Below are 15,010 nucleotides of genomic sequence, written 5' to 3'. Positions count from 1 at the left end.
ATGGAACCTGATGAGATGCATCCACGGGCCCTGAGGGAACAGGCAGATGAAGTGGCTAAGCTGCTGTCCATTATGGTTGAGAAGTCATAGCAGTCTGGTGAAGTTCCTGCTGACTGCAAAAGGGGAAACATAACCCATTTTTAAAAAGGGGGAAAAAGGAAGACCAGGGAAACTACACACCAGTCAGTCTCACTTCAATGCCCAACAAGATCATGGGACAGATCCTCCTGGAAACTATGCTAAGGTGCTTGGAAAATAGGGAGGTGGTTGGTGACAGCCAACACGGCTTTACTAAGGGCAAGTCATGTCTGACAAATCTGGTGGTTTTCTATGATGGGGTTATGGGGGAAGAGCAACCTGGACTTGTGCAAAACATCTGATGCTGTCACACATGACATCCTTGTCTCTAAACTGGAGAGACATGGATTTGACGGATGGACCACTGTGGAATAAAGATTTGGCTGGATGGTCACACTTAAGAGAGTTGTGGTCAATGCCTTAATGTCCAACTGGAGACCAGTGACGAGTGGTGAAAACCATCCTATGATTATCTTAGGAATTCCCCAGATCAGAAGTATTTTCAGTTTTAAGCCACAGAATCTCCAGCCAGTAGACTCCAGATGCAATTTTTTTCCCCCGCGTTCTAGACACAGAACAAGTTTCCTGCTTTAGAAATGAAAGAAAAGAATCTGCACTGGTCCTTAGAAATGCAAAGTAAAACCACTGTGGTTTACAAACTGGGTTCAAAAACACTGCCTCACTTGCTCCTCTGAATTTGGCTTTTAACACCTGATGTTGCTTTTCCCACTATTCACTACCACTAAAAGAAATACTTGTGATTCACAAGAATTCTTAAGAAACCTTTCTCTGGTTCCCCTGGTAAAATTAACACAGCCAGAGTTCCACAGGTTCCATTTGCAGCCCTTTATGCACAATCAGAGGTTAGAATTCTTAAATCCTGCTATGTAAAGCCATAACAAGACAGAAAGGCAGATCTGAATCTTGCAGTTCAAGTTTAAAACAGGAAGTATTTATTAATACCCTAAGCACATTTGATGACAAAACCATTTACGCACTGAAGTCTGCATTCTTTCTAGTCACTTTTCAGACCACTGCCTTCACATTTGATTATCTTTAAAAGCTAAAGGAATCAGTAACTGTCATTACATAAACCTCCATACAATACTTTTCAGTTGTTTCTGAATGTCTTGTTACAAATGTTGTTTTGACCACAGTGCTAACAGCTTCTAGCTACTAGTTTCATAAATAAATCATTCTTCTTCCTGAAGTTTATCTACTGACTAAAAGCCATCAAAACAGAAAACAAGTAATTTCTAAAGCCAATTATTTTTACCTTGCTCATCAAGAAGCTTTTTTGTAAGATCTTCTGCCTCATCTCCACAGTCTAACTCCAGGGCATCATCATTAATATCCAGGTTCTCCAGCTCCAACTCCAAATCTTCACTCCCAGGTGCTTCCTTATTATCTTTGGCATCTTTTGAATCTATTTAAAAGTTAAGTAGAACTATTAAATTATTAAATACATGCAGGGATCATTAGAATACAGGAAGACTCACATTGCTAAACCTGTGTCTCTTTACTGTTTTAGTCTTGTTAAAAGGAATCAGGCAAAGAATATCCACTTCTTGAGAGCAGAATGTGTCATCTGTTAGGTCTCAGTGGTTTGAGATCCTTCATATAGCTCTACCCCAATGCCTGAAAACTGCAAACATTTACCTACATTAAGGTCTGTTAAGGATTGCCAACAGATCTTCATGGTTTGGTTTGGTCTGAACTATACCTGGTACATCTTCAGTGGATGACATGCATATATTCAAATGGCACAAGATATTCAGAAATGTAGCAATTTAAGTCCAGAAGTGCTTAAAATGGATAGCTAGGACATCACATGGGAAGTGCAAGCCAAAAGAATTTGCATACTGGGAAGGTCAGGTAGAAAAACAGTAACCTCCAAAATAATACCACAAACATTATTAAAAAACAGCCATTTTCAAAGATAAAACCCCTAAGTTAATGTTTGCACTGCGTATTCTTCATAGCTCAACTGAAAACAAAATTAAGCAAAGCAAGCAAAGCTTTTACTTTGTTACAGACTGAGAAAAAAAAGGCAAAAAACAGAACAGGGGGAAGATACTGATTAAAATGTGTTATATAGAAGGTCAAATAAAAATCATATTTTCCTTGAAAACAAATTATCTGTGCATCTCTAGATGAAGATTCAGAAAGAATAGCAAATGTTTTTCTTGGACTACAACACTGGTCCAACATAAAGCTTTTTTTCAGATTACCATTTTGTTACTCTTTCAGGCCTCCTTCAAACCTCATTTGCAGACTATGCTTCATTAAAAACCAGCATTTTCAAGGCAAATAACCTTATTAAAATACTTAAATTTTTCAAACAAAAATGCGACAACTTCTAAGCAGTGCACACATCATAAGGAAGGAAGTAGTAGACTCACAAAGCAGGCAACCTGGTTAGAATCAGAGACTAAATTAGTCAGGAATGGACGCTGATGAGGTCTTCAGCCTTTTGCTCAAAGTGGATAAGCAATGTATTCACACCAAATTTCTCAGGTATTATTTTTGCAGTTGTCTTGAAAAATCTGTTCAAACAGAGATTCCAATCTCCCTGGGCCAATATCCCTCATTATCCTCACGGGAAATTTCAGAGTTTAGAGATCAGAAAGAAGGCCATGAGTTCTAAAGTTTAAATGCCATTCATACTCAACACTGGCTTACTGCACATGTATTAGAAAATCATGTAGTCTGTGTCTTCGTTGGCATTTCCTCAATGCCAAGACACTGCTCTGATGCAAATATGCATTTTTTATTACACTCTGAGCCAGTGATGGCAAATGTAATTTTTATCCTACTGTAACTAAAGTCTACCAATGCCTGGTTGTGAACCTGTGTCCAAAGTGAGGAACCTTCCAGACCTTTAAATCTATCATTAGCAGTTTAGTGGAAAACAGAGAATGCACACTAAAATCTTGCAAAGATGATAAGCTTTTAGGTTTCGCACAGCAAAGTTAATATTCACTTACATTGATTAATCTCTAATTATTTTAAACTTCAACTTCTATCAGTATTAAAATGCACTGACTTTTTGTCTTCCTTAAACTAGCTGTAACCACTGGCAATGCACCCTGTACTGAAAGCATCAGAAGATAAAGTCTGAAATACCATACAAATGCCATAATTCCTAAAGCAGGTTATATCCCAGATATAATACCTACCCTACAGTTTCTTCCCTAAAAATTCCTCCAAACTGGTGTACTGACTTGCTCACCACAAATTATTTCATTAGAGACTCATTACTTCCATCAAATTTGCATATCTGTTAGACAAGACATCTTTAATACTCATTGAAGCATTCTACCTCTTGATTCATCTTTGCCAGAATCCTTGTTCTGGGAACATTTTTCATTATCCTTAAACAAAATTGCTGGTACAAAAGCCTTTAAGTCGATGAGATTCTCATAGAAGTTTCTGGCATCTTCATCTTCCCAGATACCCCCCTCCAAGTCATATTCTCCAGGCTTTCCTGGTGTGAAAATATCAATGCCAGGTCCATGTTCTGCAAAAACAGTGAAACCACAAGAAAGTTACTTACACATATTTCTGATCTTCTAAAGGGAGTCACCTTTGAAGATTAAAACCAAAATGCTTTTAGAAACATTTATTACCACCACTGTTTCAACTGAAATATTGTAATGTGTACTTTACAATGCTTTTAACTACCCAGTTGTAATATTAGATGCATCCGTAAGTTATCTTAAAATCGCAAATTTTACATTGATAGAAAACACAGTATCAAAGTAAAAGTCAAATCAAGTCAGTCAAGTGAAATCAAGCAGCACATTATGTGGTTTTAGAAAGAAAAGCTGTACCAGACTTTAACCACATTAACATAGAAAGTAATCACTGAGTATGATGAACTGTACCCCACGGTATTGCAAGAACGGATGTTTAAAAATAATAATTTTAAATTTAGAGGCATTCAGGAAATATATTTTTTTTTAAGCTCAAGATCACTTCAGACAAAAGGTGCACTCAACAACATCTCTGAATGAAAGATCTGAGATTTACAGCATTCAACAACTCTACCAGTTAAAAGCTGCACTTCTCAGGAGGTCGGAGAGCCACCTAGTGACATATCTGGTTTAACAATATGTTCCTGCTCATAACATCATGACCCAAAATACACTTCAAACCCATTTTTGAACAATATCAGAATTTGAAACTCTAACATATACAGTCCTTTCAGTATTTAAAAATGCATTAAATTAAATGGAAATTATTACGTCAAACTAATTTTCCATTTGTTCCTATATTACCTGAAACAAACCTAAAGGGGTATTACTTAAGTTACCATTAACTACATGGCATATACAATAGTTATGGTTACGTGTCAGGTTTAATTACTTTAATTAAAATAATAATGTAATATTCATCCATTGTCATCCTTAAATGGGAAAGCCTAACTAAAAAGAAATCAATGGAAAGAACACATCAGTAAGAAGGTTTGGTTGGCTCTCCCACCACATCCAAGCCAAGCCCAGCATTCCCTTTACTTCCTTTAGAAGATGGCCTACCCTCAGGTGCTGGTTTCTCTTGAGGAAGGTCAGGCATATTTTCATCCAAAAGATCAGCCAGAGATTGAGAATTTGCCAACAGCTTCTGATACGACATTGCAAATTCCTCATATTGCTTGTGCCGATCTTCACTCAGCTCTCCTTTGGAATGAAGGATGCGCCTACAAAATCAAGTGACAGTAAGGCAACCTTTCGTAAAATCTACTTGAGCTATGCTGAACTATTATTAATTTCTGTGAGCAGAGCTAACCTCTCTTCAGCAGAATTCTAGTTTAGACCACAGTAGCAAAAATTGGAGCAACACAACTTTTTCTTCCAACCAACCATAATGAATTACTGACTTCAGTATCGAGTTCAGTAGAGTTACAGAAGGTTTAACTTCAGTGTCCCATCAAGAAAAGGTAACTTATTTTTTTGCCATGATTATCCTGTAATAGTCCTGCACTATGAAAAGACTTGTAGTAAATTAAAACATTCAACTTAAATGAAAGCTGGATAAAAGTTGCTTTACATCTGTAACAACACATTTCCATCATGTTCAAATGACTCAATGGGCAATCACTGCCAGAGACTCAGACAAGTTTTATGTTAAAAGCAGCCTGTTCATTTCCCAACAAATCAAGATATTTCAAGGCTACCAGTCCAAATGAAGAGCAGTTCAGGGTTTTTTTCCACTTGCTCTGTGTTTTCTTTTATGAAAATATCCATACTTATTTTCCATTTCATTTTTAAAACTGAAATATGTTCTCAAAAGCAACTTGTATTTGAAGAAACACAATCACTGCTGGCACACAATAAAGTAAAACTCAATTTTCTTACCAAACCACAATTAAGGCCATTCAGGATTTTAAACAAAAATATCAAGAATTTTCAGTAGTTTGAACTAAATATACAGAACAAGGTAATACTTGCTAGTACAAAGATTTTGCCTTCTACAGAAGACTGATTAAAGACTGTCATCCTTGATTTTGGGGTAACTAAGAATAAGCTGATTGCCCAGTACCAATGTTCCAGTTTGTCCTCATCTTGGGCTCTTACTACTGCAACAATACAAACACGCTCAGATCAAACATGGGTTTTCAAAAAAGAAAGCTTTTCAAAGGACAGAATGAGCTTGCCTAGCAAGATTCCAATGTGTTATACAGTAGCTTGAATAATGCTGGTAACATTGCACTAACCAGCTGTAACCACTGACAATGCACCCTGCACTGAGATGAAAGCATGAGAAGAAGTTTGAAATAGGGTGCAAATGTCCTAGTTCCTAAAGGAGGTTGTATCATTACATTACGTTTAGGCTTTCATTAAGCAGTAAGCATACTATCATGTTCCTGCCAAAAAAACCCAAACGTTTTACGGCGTAAAACTTCCAGACTAGTTTAAGCAATGTAAGTTGAAGGATATCAATCTTGGCTTTTGCCAGTTCCAGGTTGACTATAAAACAGAAGTCATCTTCATACACAACACATTCACAGGGCAAGCAACAAAATCCCTTGTATCTGCTCAGAATGAAAACTTGGCACACGTGTCTTGCTAGAGGGCAAGAAGCAAAAGTTCTATTTCTTGTCCCTCACACACCTATGTAACACGTATCACCTGCTCCTGCAAAGTAGAACAAGAAAAAGTAACATATCAAATAACCCCTGATAATTTCTGAAGTGCAGTTTGGATCCAGGAAACATGCGAAGTACCAATTCATAGCCTTTCCATGGATACAGCTATCTACTGCATACTTACTATGAGCTTAAAATATAACAGAAGCCTCAAACAGGAGCACTGAAGCTATGCTATTATTAAAAACCAAAAAAGCAAAGTGCTATAACAACAGTACAAGAGCTTCAGTTCTCAGTTTCAGTTCCCAAAGGACAAGTGTTAACAAATTCAAGGAAGCTAAAGCATCCTGAACAGATTTTAAAAGCACAATTGATTTTAATACAATTAAAAGTACAGCACACAGTACTTCTCTTACTGCATGTCTCTTCAGAATTTCATGCAGTGCCACAATGCAAGTTCAGCAGATTTTAAAAACATCCTTTAGACCAAAGCAGCTTCTTTTCATATCTGACACTCATTTTTGAAAACTCCCAGCAGAATTTCGGAAACAAATGGCTCCTTCCAGTGACACAGCCTGCACAGAGTTTGCTGTGCCCTCAGCTGTGTAACCAAAAAGATCACCAGGCTCTACTGTCAAAGCGTAACTCAAGGTAGTTCTAATTATCCACTTGCAAAAACCCTTGTGTCTAATAATGCTTTCATTTTACCTATGATTCAGCAAGTAACACAATATTAAAGCACTGCTGAGGTTAAAATCGTATCATAGAATCACGGACTGGTTTGGGTTGGAAGGTACCTTCAAGCTCATCCAGTTGCAACCCCTGCCATGGGCAGGGATTCCTTCCACTACAGCAGGTTGCTCCAAGCCCCATCCAACGTGGCCTTGAACACTGCCCGGGATAGGGCAGCCACAGCTTCTCTGGGCACCCCTCGCCAGTGTCTCACCATCCCTTAGACTTCGCCTATTAATTTTCAACTCAACCAATGAACATGCACAATTTGAGTTATTTTACACTCTCCTGACACAGATAAACTCAAGAGGTATTTACCTGACAAAGTATCATAACCTAAATATATGAAATTGTTAATGCACAGGAAGGAACAGTTTGCTCCCTGTTCACTTTATTAGTTCTAGACTAACAGTGGGCATAAAAGCTGTGGCTATTAGCAAAGTAGATCAGGTTTCAAATATACAGAGGACAGTTTTTTTCCAACAGGATTATTGCTTTTTCTTTTTAAAACAAATGAAACCAACCACACCAAACAACCAAAAACTAACACCCAAAAGAAACAAAAAGCAAGCAACCAACCACACAGTCACAGTTTAGGAGTATTACTATAGTCTTCACAGACTTACTAGGCAAGTTTCTGCCCCGGACTTCCATAGCTGCAATGCCAATATCTGTTACAGACATGTTGTAAGCAAGTAGAATTAAGCAAGACATAGCTTTGATGTCTTGTTTCTTTAACAAAACTTATTCCCCAACTTTTATTAAACAGTTAAACACCTTTAAATTCAGATAAATAACAGGATTATCTTAATCCAGTGATAAATGATAGTTCTTCACATTCCTTTCCCAAAACAAAGCTTTACACCCAGTTGATAGGGATAATTCAGATAAGGTGCATGAAGAGGTCTCTAGTCTGATGTATTCAAAGCAGGCTCACTGATGAGATCAGACTAGGCTCAGAGCTTTATCCAGTCATTTTTATCTAGTGTGCACTTAAATATTACCACGTAATTCCCTCTCCCAAATCACTCACATTCTTTCTTCATGGTTTCTTAACATTCTTTCTATGTCCTGGAAATATTTTTCACTTTATTGCCTACTATACAAACTTTGTAACACTCAATAACATCCCAGCCAGAACCAACATGCCCAGAACCAATCGTCATTCTGTATACAAGTGTAAAAGTTATATCCATTAACTTAAAAAAAAAAACTTCAACCAAATGACTAAGTCACAACGACACACTTTAAAGTAAAAGGTATTTGCAGAATTAATAGTAGCTCCCAAGTCAGGTTATGGTCCTGTGAAATACAAACTTAACTTGAGGTCGGACAGGACTGCAGAACAATACCTGTCAGCACAATGGATACAAGTTCAAAGCCTTGGTTTAGGAACATTAAATGTTAATGTATTTGACACATACATTTGGCTCTGGATTGATGTTCAGCTTTTTAGTTGAAACCTGGGCCTACACATGCAGTAACATGTTCATTTCTACCTGCCTGGAATGCTTCCAAAAGGATTTAATAATAATCATGTCTCAAGACCAGCAGTTGGGTTTAGGCTGGCTCCAATAATGACAACTCAGGATGCTTTACGGAAAGGGCAAACGATTATTAAACAATGTCATAATGGTAGAAATTACTCAGATCGCAAACGTTTGTATACTCATACCCTTCAATATCAGTATTTCATACAGACATTTAAGAGGGTTTGAATCAAACTGTCTATAAACTCCAATATTTTAATATATATTAATTTGCCCACACCAAATTGTAAGGGATACCTAGTTAATCTAACCTCATTTTTCCTCCATACTGGTACACTAACAAAAAACAAGCCAAAGCCATCGTGGCATATGCTCCATGTGGGTAGAAAGAGAGAAATCAGATCATGCCAACTGGGAAAGGACAGCACCAGCTGGGGAAGGAGCGTCATTCTCAAGCTGCCAATGAAACATCATGAAATTAATAGAGTTAAAAGAATTAAAGCTAAAGATCAGCCTCCTTTTTCTTTAAAGATATTGAAAGAGTCTGTTTGGGTTTTGCTTTTTAAGTGTTCAGAGCAAATTTATAACTTTTTCTTAGATACACTACAGAATACACTTCTACACACCGTTAACAGACTGTATTTGCAAATATTGCAACAAACCTGAGCATTTCATAAATAAACTACTTTTTTCTCCATAAATAAAAAGCAACATTCGAGTGTCACCTGTTTTGTCTTTCAATATTTTGTAGCTCCCTGTGGTCCCTTTTCAGGTGTTTGGTCAAAGACGTAAAGTATTCCTTCAACAAATTCTGGAAGGGCTGTTGTTTCTCTGGGCTAATTATCTCACTAGGAGGAAAGCTCAAGTTAAACTTCTCTGCAACAGTTTTGACTTTCCTTGGTACCAAACCAGCAATGTCATCTCCACAGTGCCGACAAAAGCTGATAACCACAGAAACGTGAGTGTGGGATTCTCGATCAGCGTTAATAATGTTTTTAAGCTGCTCATAGATTAAAGACAGACCTTCCTTGTCAGTGAAAATCCCAACTATTGTCAATTCTGCAATGAAACGCAGATCAGTTCTTAACTTGGTAATGTTGGGAGTCTTCTCTTCTTTCCTTGCTTCAAAATGTTTTTTCCAAGCCTGAAGTAATGAAGGAGCAAAATCAGCGTAGCGCTGGTGAAAGAGGGAACACAAGTGCACTGCACAGTTCACATCTGATATTTTCAGTTTGGCTTCTACAATAGAAGCTACTGCTTCTGCGATGTATTTGCTTAAATTCAGGCTATTAAAGTCATGGGACAAGGAGTCCCTTTGTTGCTCTGTAATGGTTTTGAGCTTCTTAACAAAAGCTGTGTTCTTCTTCAGGCTGGAATCCAGTCTGCTGAAGAAGTTCTCCTCAGGGCGGTTGTCTGGTGCATTCTGGTTTTTGCTGCGAAGCTCTTTCCTTGCCTGATGGCGCTCCCAAGCCTCTTGATGGAGCTGATGGGCTTCCTCTTTTTCTCTAAGAGAAATAAAAGTTAGTCATTTTCATTACAGAAGCTGATTTCAGGTTAACAGTTCAAAGGAAAAAAAGGCTTAGTTGAAAACCTCTCAGTAGTTCTAAACATAATTTCCCCTTAATAGTCTGTTTTTTAAATATTAAAAGTTAATCCCAGAAAGCTAAAGCACCTGCTAAATAAATTTTTTTTTTCTTGTAACAAAGTGAAATTTATCAAGTATTTCTATGCAGAACATATTAATCCCAACAAACTTTAAGATAGAAACATAAACTCCATTTACTCCAGACAGAGATTAAGTTCTTCCAGGAGAGAATAACAAACTTTCTACAGGTTACTGAATTACACAGTGAAGTGAAATCTTTTATTCCCAGACTACTGAAAATCTTAAGTAGGTGAAATACATCTGTAACAGATGCAATTTGGCTATGACATTGCCTGACTCTTAGAAAATAATGTATTTCAAACGTAAGAACATCCAGAAATCGGCTTTGCTGGTCTGAAGATGTTATCTTTAACACTGTAGTACCTTTCAATAATACACTAAGAAACAGTGTCTTGGTAATAGGGCCCCTCCTAACTGGCCTACAGAGATATCAATGCCCTGTATTAGAGACTAAAGTAACAGAGGTTAGAGGTGAAAACTCAGGCCACAGAGCATACTGAGCTAGCTATGTAGAATTTATAATGCTACATACAACTTACTGTAAGTCAAACAGTTCATCTCTTATAATTCTGCCCACAACCCTGACAGCATTCAGCGCAATTAAACCATTAAAAGACAACCTACTTCAGTTGAGCAGCTGCTTCTTCTTGTTTCTTTTTCTCTTCCTCCTCTTGTTTCTTTTTCTCCTCTTCTTCAAGTTTCTTTTTTTCTTCTTCTTCCTTCTTCCTCTGCTCTTCTTCTGCCTTTACTTTGTCCTCTTCTTTTTTCTTCCGCTCCTTGTCTTCCTTTTTTCTTTTATCCTCTTCCAGTTTTTTCTTTTTGTCATCAGGAACCTTTAGAGTCTCTCTCTTCACGCCAACCTTGACATCTTCTTTTGGCTTGTCCCTGGCACTCACTGGTCGCCTTTCAGTAAAATCCTTTTCTTTATTATTTAAGGGAGATTCTTTTTCTTCCATATTTGGTGGCTTTTTGCGCTCAGCTGGCATTGTGTTACCCAGGCAAGCCTACAGAAACACAGGAAAAGAAGTACTTTTAACTTACTGTTGATACATTACTCTCTTCCACAATCCATCCATACTCACTTGGTTCTTAACTAAGATAACTCACGAATGTATGACTTACAAGAATAAAATACAGGTTTTAGGCAAGTTTTCTTGAGCTAAAGAACGGATCTAGAATGTGTAAAACCCAATCATTTTGCCAGTGTTATATTTTCAGCATGAATTGTGATGTAATAGCACCTGAAGTTTCTAAAACCAGGGGAATATAAGATCTTGGAACATGAACAGAATTCCATCTGACAAAACATCCAAGACTGTTGAAAGCACATGCACCTGAACCTCACTGACCTTTCTACACATCTCCTAAGAATGACCCCAATTCCACTACCTCTACTTCGGACCACAGGATAGCACACATTAGATGAAACCTCAAGTGGATTAACCCCTGCTCAAAGTAGGGTCAGCCACAAGGTCAGAGAAGGTTGCTCCAGGCTTGAAAACTGTTCTGGTTTCAGCTGAGTTAATTTTCTTCCTAGTAGCTGGTGCAGTGCTGTGCTTTGGTATTAGTCTGAGAATAAACTGACCACACACCAATGTTTTAATTGTTGGTAATCAGTCCTTACTCTAAATCAAGGACTTTTCAGTCTCTCATGCTCTGCCAGTGAGGAAGAGCAGAAGAAGCTGGGAGGAAGCAGAGACAGGACACCTGATCCTAGCCAAAGGGATATTCCACACCATAGAAAGTCATGCTCAGTATAGAAACTGAGTATAGTTAGCCGGAACAGGCTGACCACTGCTTGGGAATGAGCTGGGCATGGGTCAGCAGGTGGTGAGAAACTGTATTGAGCATGAATTGCCTCCCTTGGGTTTTGTTCCTGTTTCCTTTTATTATGATTATCTTTTATTTTATTACCATTATTATACTGTTCTTATCTTAACTCACAGGTTTTGCCTTCCCCACCCCCACCCCCGATTCTCCTCTCCATCCCACTGGGAAGAGGGGAGAGTGAGTGAGCAGCTGCCTGGTACTTAGTTGCCAGTTGGGTTTAAACCACAGCACAACTGCCAAGGAAGGAGACTGCAGTACCCCTCCAGCCAACCTGCTCCAGTGCCTGACTGTCCTCACTGTGAAAAGGCATCATCTTGATCCCCTCTTTCCCCACACCTCCCAAGATCTCCCCAGTCACCTCAAACACTCTTCCATACAGCACAAGTAACAGCTGGCAGAGCACGCTGTGCTAAGATGTACACACAAACTTCCCTGACAGCAGGCTGAATGGAAATAATAGCAGATAGGTTACAATTATCAGGAGTTATCAAAGGCTCCAGTTTATATCTCTTTCTACTCAACCGATGTTCTTCTGGGAACTTGTAGGAGTTAACTTAGCATCTCTGGGGTTTCTAGCCCTCTAAGCCTTAGCTTCATTTGGGTGAGGATATAAAATTACAACATATAGTGACCAACGAAGGGTAGAAATGCATAACAATTTAGATAGTAAGGAAACTGTGAAGGTTACCTAGTTCAAGCCCTTGGTCAAAGCAGGTCCAGTCAAGTCAGGGGTTTGGCTAGCTAAGTTCAAGAGTATCTCCAAAGACAGAGATGTAACAGCCCCTTCTGTGCCCCTGTTCAAGAATCCCAATAACCACACTGTGAAAAAGTTTTTCCTGATAACATGCCAAAATTTGATATGCCCTGTCTTGTGTCAGTTTCTTTCCATCCTATCGCTGTATAGCTTTGACAAGAATCCAGCTCCACCTTCTCCATACTCTCCCGTTAGGTTTTTGTAGACAGTAATAAGACCTACTATTCTCACTGATTAAGAACCCCAGTTCTCCAAGTCTCCTAACGATCTTGGTGGCCCTCCAATGGACTTCTCCAGCATGTCAATACCTTTCTCAGAAGAGAGAATCCACAACTGTATGTGGTGTCCAGATGTGGGTTTGTAAGTATCAGTAGAGGGGAAGACGCGCCTTCCCCAAGCTGCTGGGTAACTCTTGTTACTACAGACTAGAATGCAGCTAGTCTTAATGCAAGGGCATTCTGCTGACTCATGCCCAGGATCAGAGATGGACAGACAGGACTGAAAGAGGCAATTACTACCACCTAGACCTTATTTACTTCAGGCTAAATCCATTTCTATTTGTAGAACCCAACATAAAGTAGAGCACTTCTAAGATTATTTTTAACTACTTTGAAAGCTATTTCTAGGTAAGATACCACACTAAAGAATATCTCTGTTTCTAACAAAACAGTAGATTCATACACTGACTATCCCATATGGAATGCTGTGTTACAAATCTGAAGATGCTTGTCCAGGTCTTCTGAAGAAAAAATTGTTTGCAGAACTTCACAGAATATTCAGATATGGACAGTGATAACTTACCACTGGAAAACCTATTCAGGACTTGGCCTCTCTGACAGTAACTGGCAACAGCACCAGTGAAGAAATGTTTCTGACACTGATTTATGGAAGCTAGCCTAATCAAATCAGCGTTTCTTAAACAAGTACTGGCAATTTTGGCTCTCTAACGCATGTCTGCAACTAAAAAACTTCACAGCTCAACATCTCAGAACTACTTGGATCTTAAAAACACTGATCTACATCATCTTAAAGCAGTTTTATTATGAAATCAGTACTTACGGAATTGACAAAACCCAGAAAACTAAGCATGTTCCCAAATTCCTTCATATTGAAGGTCTGAACTAAGTTTTCTATCTCTGTTGGCCAGTTAGGTGGGACCTGTTCCTCACAGATCTGAGAGGTGCAAATCCTCTGCATGCTCTGTTTCAAACTCAACAATAACTATTTATTAATCTTTTTTCACTACAAATCCACATTGGAAGTTCCATCAGTTTGAGATGTCTAAACTAGCTCTCTCCTACCATTTCTAACAAAATGGGTTTGAAAGGAAAGCTTTTAGAATTCAAAAATATTTCCATGAGAACACTGCATGAGACTCTCTAATAATTGTATTAAAATGTCTTTCACCAAGAAATCCGTTAAACAAACAAATATTAACACATTTATTAAAAAAATATTTTCAATTCTAAAAGGCAAATTGGGAGCAAAGTTTAAAAGAAAAACAAAGGAGAAAAGGGTTGGTTGATTAAAAGAATGCTGGAAAGGCATGTCACAATTCCAACGCTCCAGCTTTTACCTTTGTCCCTCACCTGTTAGTATTCTATTACAATTTGGAAAAAACTAAACTAAACCAACCATCCAGCTACACATGTGATTTTTACCAAAACCACTACAGTACTCCAGCTCTTATGAGATGTAGGAACTCAGAATTCTGTTTTAAAGACATATCTGACACTTGCTTGTATAAAGGCAAAATAGAGAAGAATGGAATAAACAGAAAAGGGATGGAGCATAATCGAGTACATTGTGGTTTCCACAAGGCAGTATTATTCACGTCTCACCCAAGAACACTGGTGACCAAAACCACCCCACAGTCTAGTTTATAATAGATTTCTGTCCCGTATCACAGAATACCAGTGTTACAATGCTGCTCACTACTTACTATGTACACAACTCCTTATCTCACAAACCCTTCTGATAAGGCTGCTAGCTCATTTATGTGTACCCACCACGGATGGCAGGAGGTGCAGTTGCTGCCTCCAAGCTATACACAGGGGGGTTCACTGGGCAGCACATGAGCGGTGGCCAACAGCACAGCCAGAACACAACTGTCCACTGAGCTGATGCTGTCACCCTTCCCTCATCAAGAATGGTAACTTAAGACCTTGGTACTTTGCCTCAGCTGTCAGTTATCACAAGACCTGCAGAACATTTAGACCTTCAAAGCATCTGCTGAACTTGGCTGAAACTGGCCCAAAGGTTCAAAAGTTGTGGGAAGCAGATTAAAAAGGAAACAGAAGGCAGCAGGCTTGTCTGCGTCTCATTTCCATAGGCAATAAGGCTGAATTTACATAGTTTGGGCCAGGTTAAGG

General features: G+C 38.5%; 1 protein-coding gene across 3 annotated transcripts in view; it reads right to left on the bottom strand.

The window, feature by feature from the left end:
• UPF2 (UPF2 regulator of nonsense mediated mRNA decay) overlaps positions 1–15,010 on the bottom strand; it is a 61,752-nt gene that overhangs the window by 44,934 nt on the left and 1,808 nt on the right. For all 3 annotated transcript variants that reach the window (XM_065668080.1, XM_065668070.1, XM_065668089.1), the window contains exons 2-6: positions 10,679–11,058; positions 9,114–9,893; positions 4,617–4,777; positions 3,401–3,598; positions 1,355–1,504 (exon numbers count right to left, since the gene is read on the bottom strand). In XM_065668080.1, coding sequence (XP_065524152.1) covers positions 1,355–1,504; positions 3,401–3,598; positions 4,617–4,777; positions 9,114–9,893; positions 10,679–11,040 — 1,651 coding nt within the window. In that variant the 5' untranslated portion in view covers positions 11,041–11,058. The remainder of the gene's footprint in view (positions 1–1,354; positions 1,505–3,400; positions 3,599–4,616; positions 4,778–9,113; positions 9,894–10,678; positions 11,059–15,010) is intronic.

This window comes from Lathamus discolor, chromosome 1 (genome assembly GCF_037157495.1).
Source record: "Lathamus discolor isolate bLatDis1 chromosome 1, bLatDis1.hap1, whole genome shotgun sequence".
Lineage (NCBI taxonomy): Eukaryota > Metazoa > Chordata > Aves > Psittaciformes > Psittacidae > Lathamus > Lathamus discolor.
This window is presented reverse-complemented; position numbering and strand designations above follow the sequence as displayed.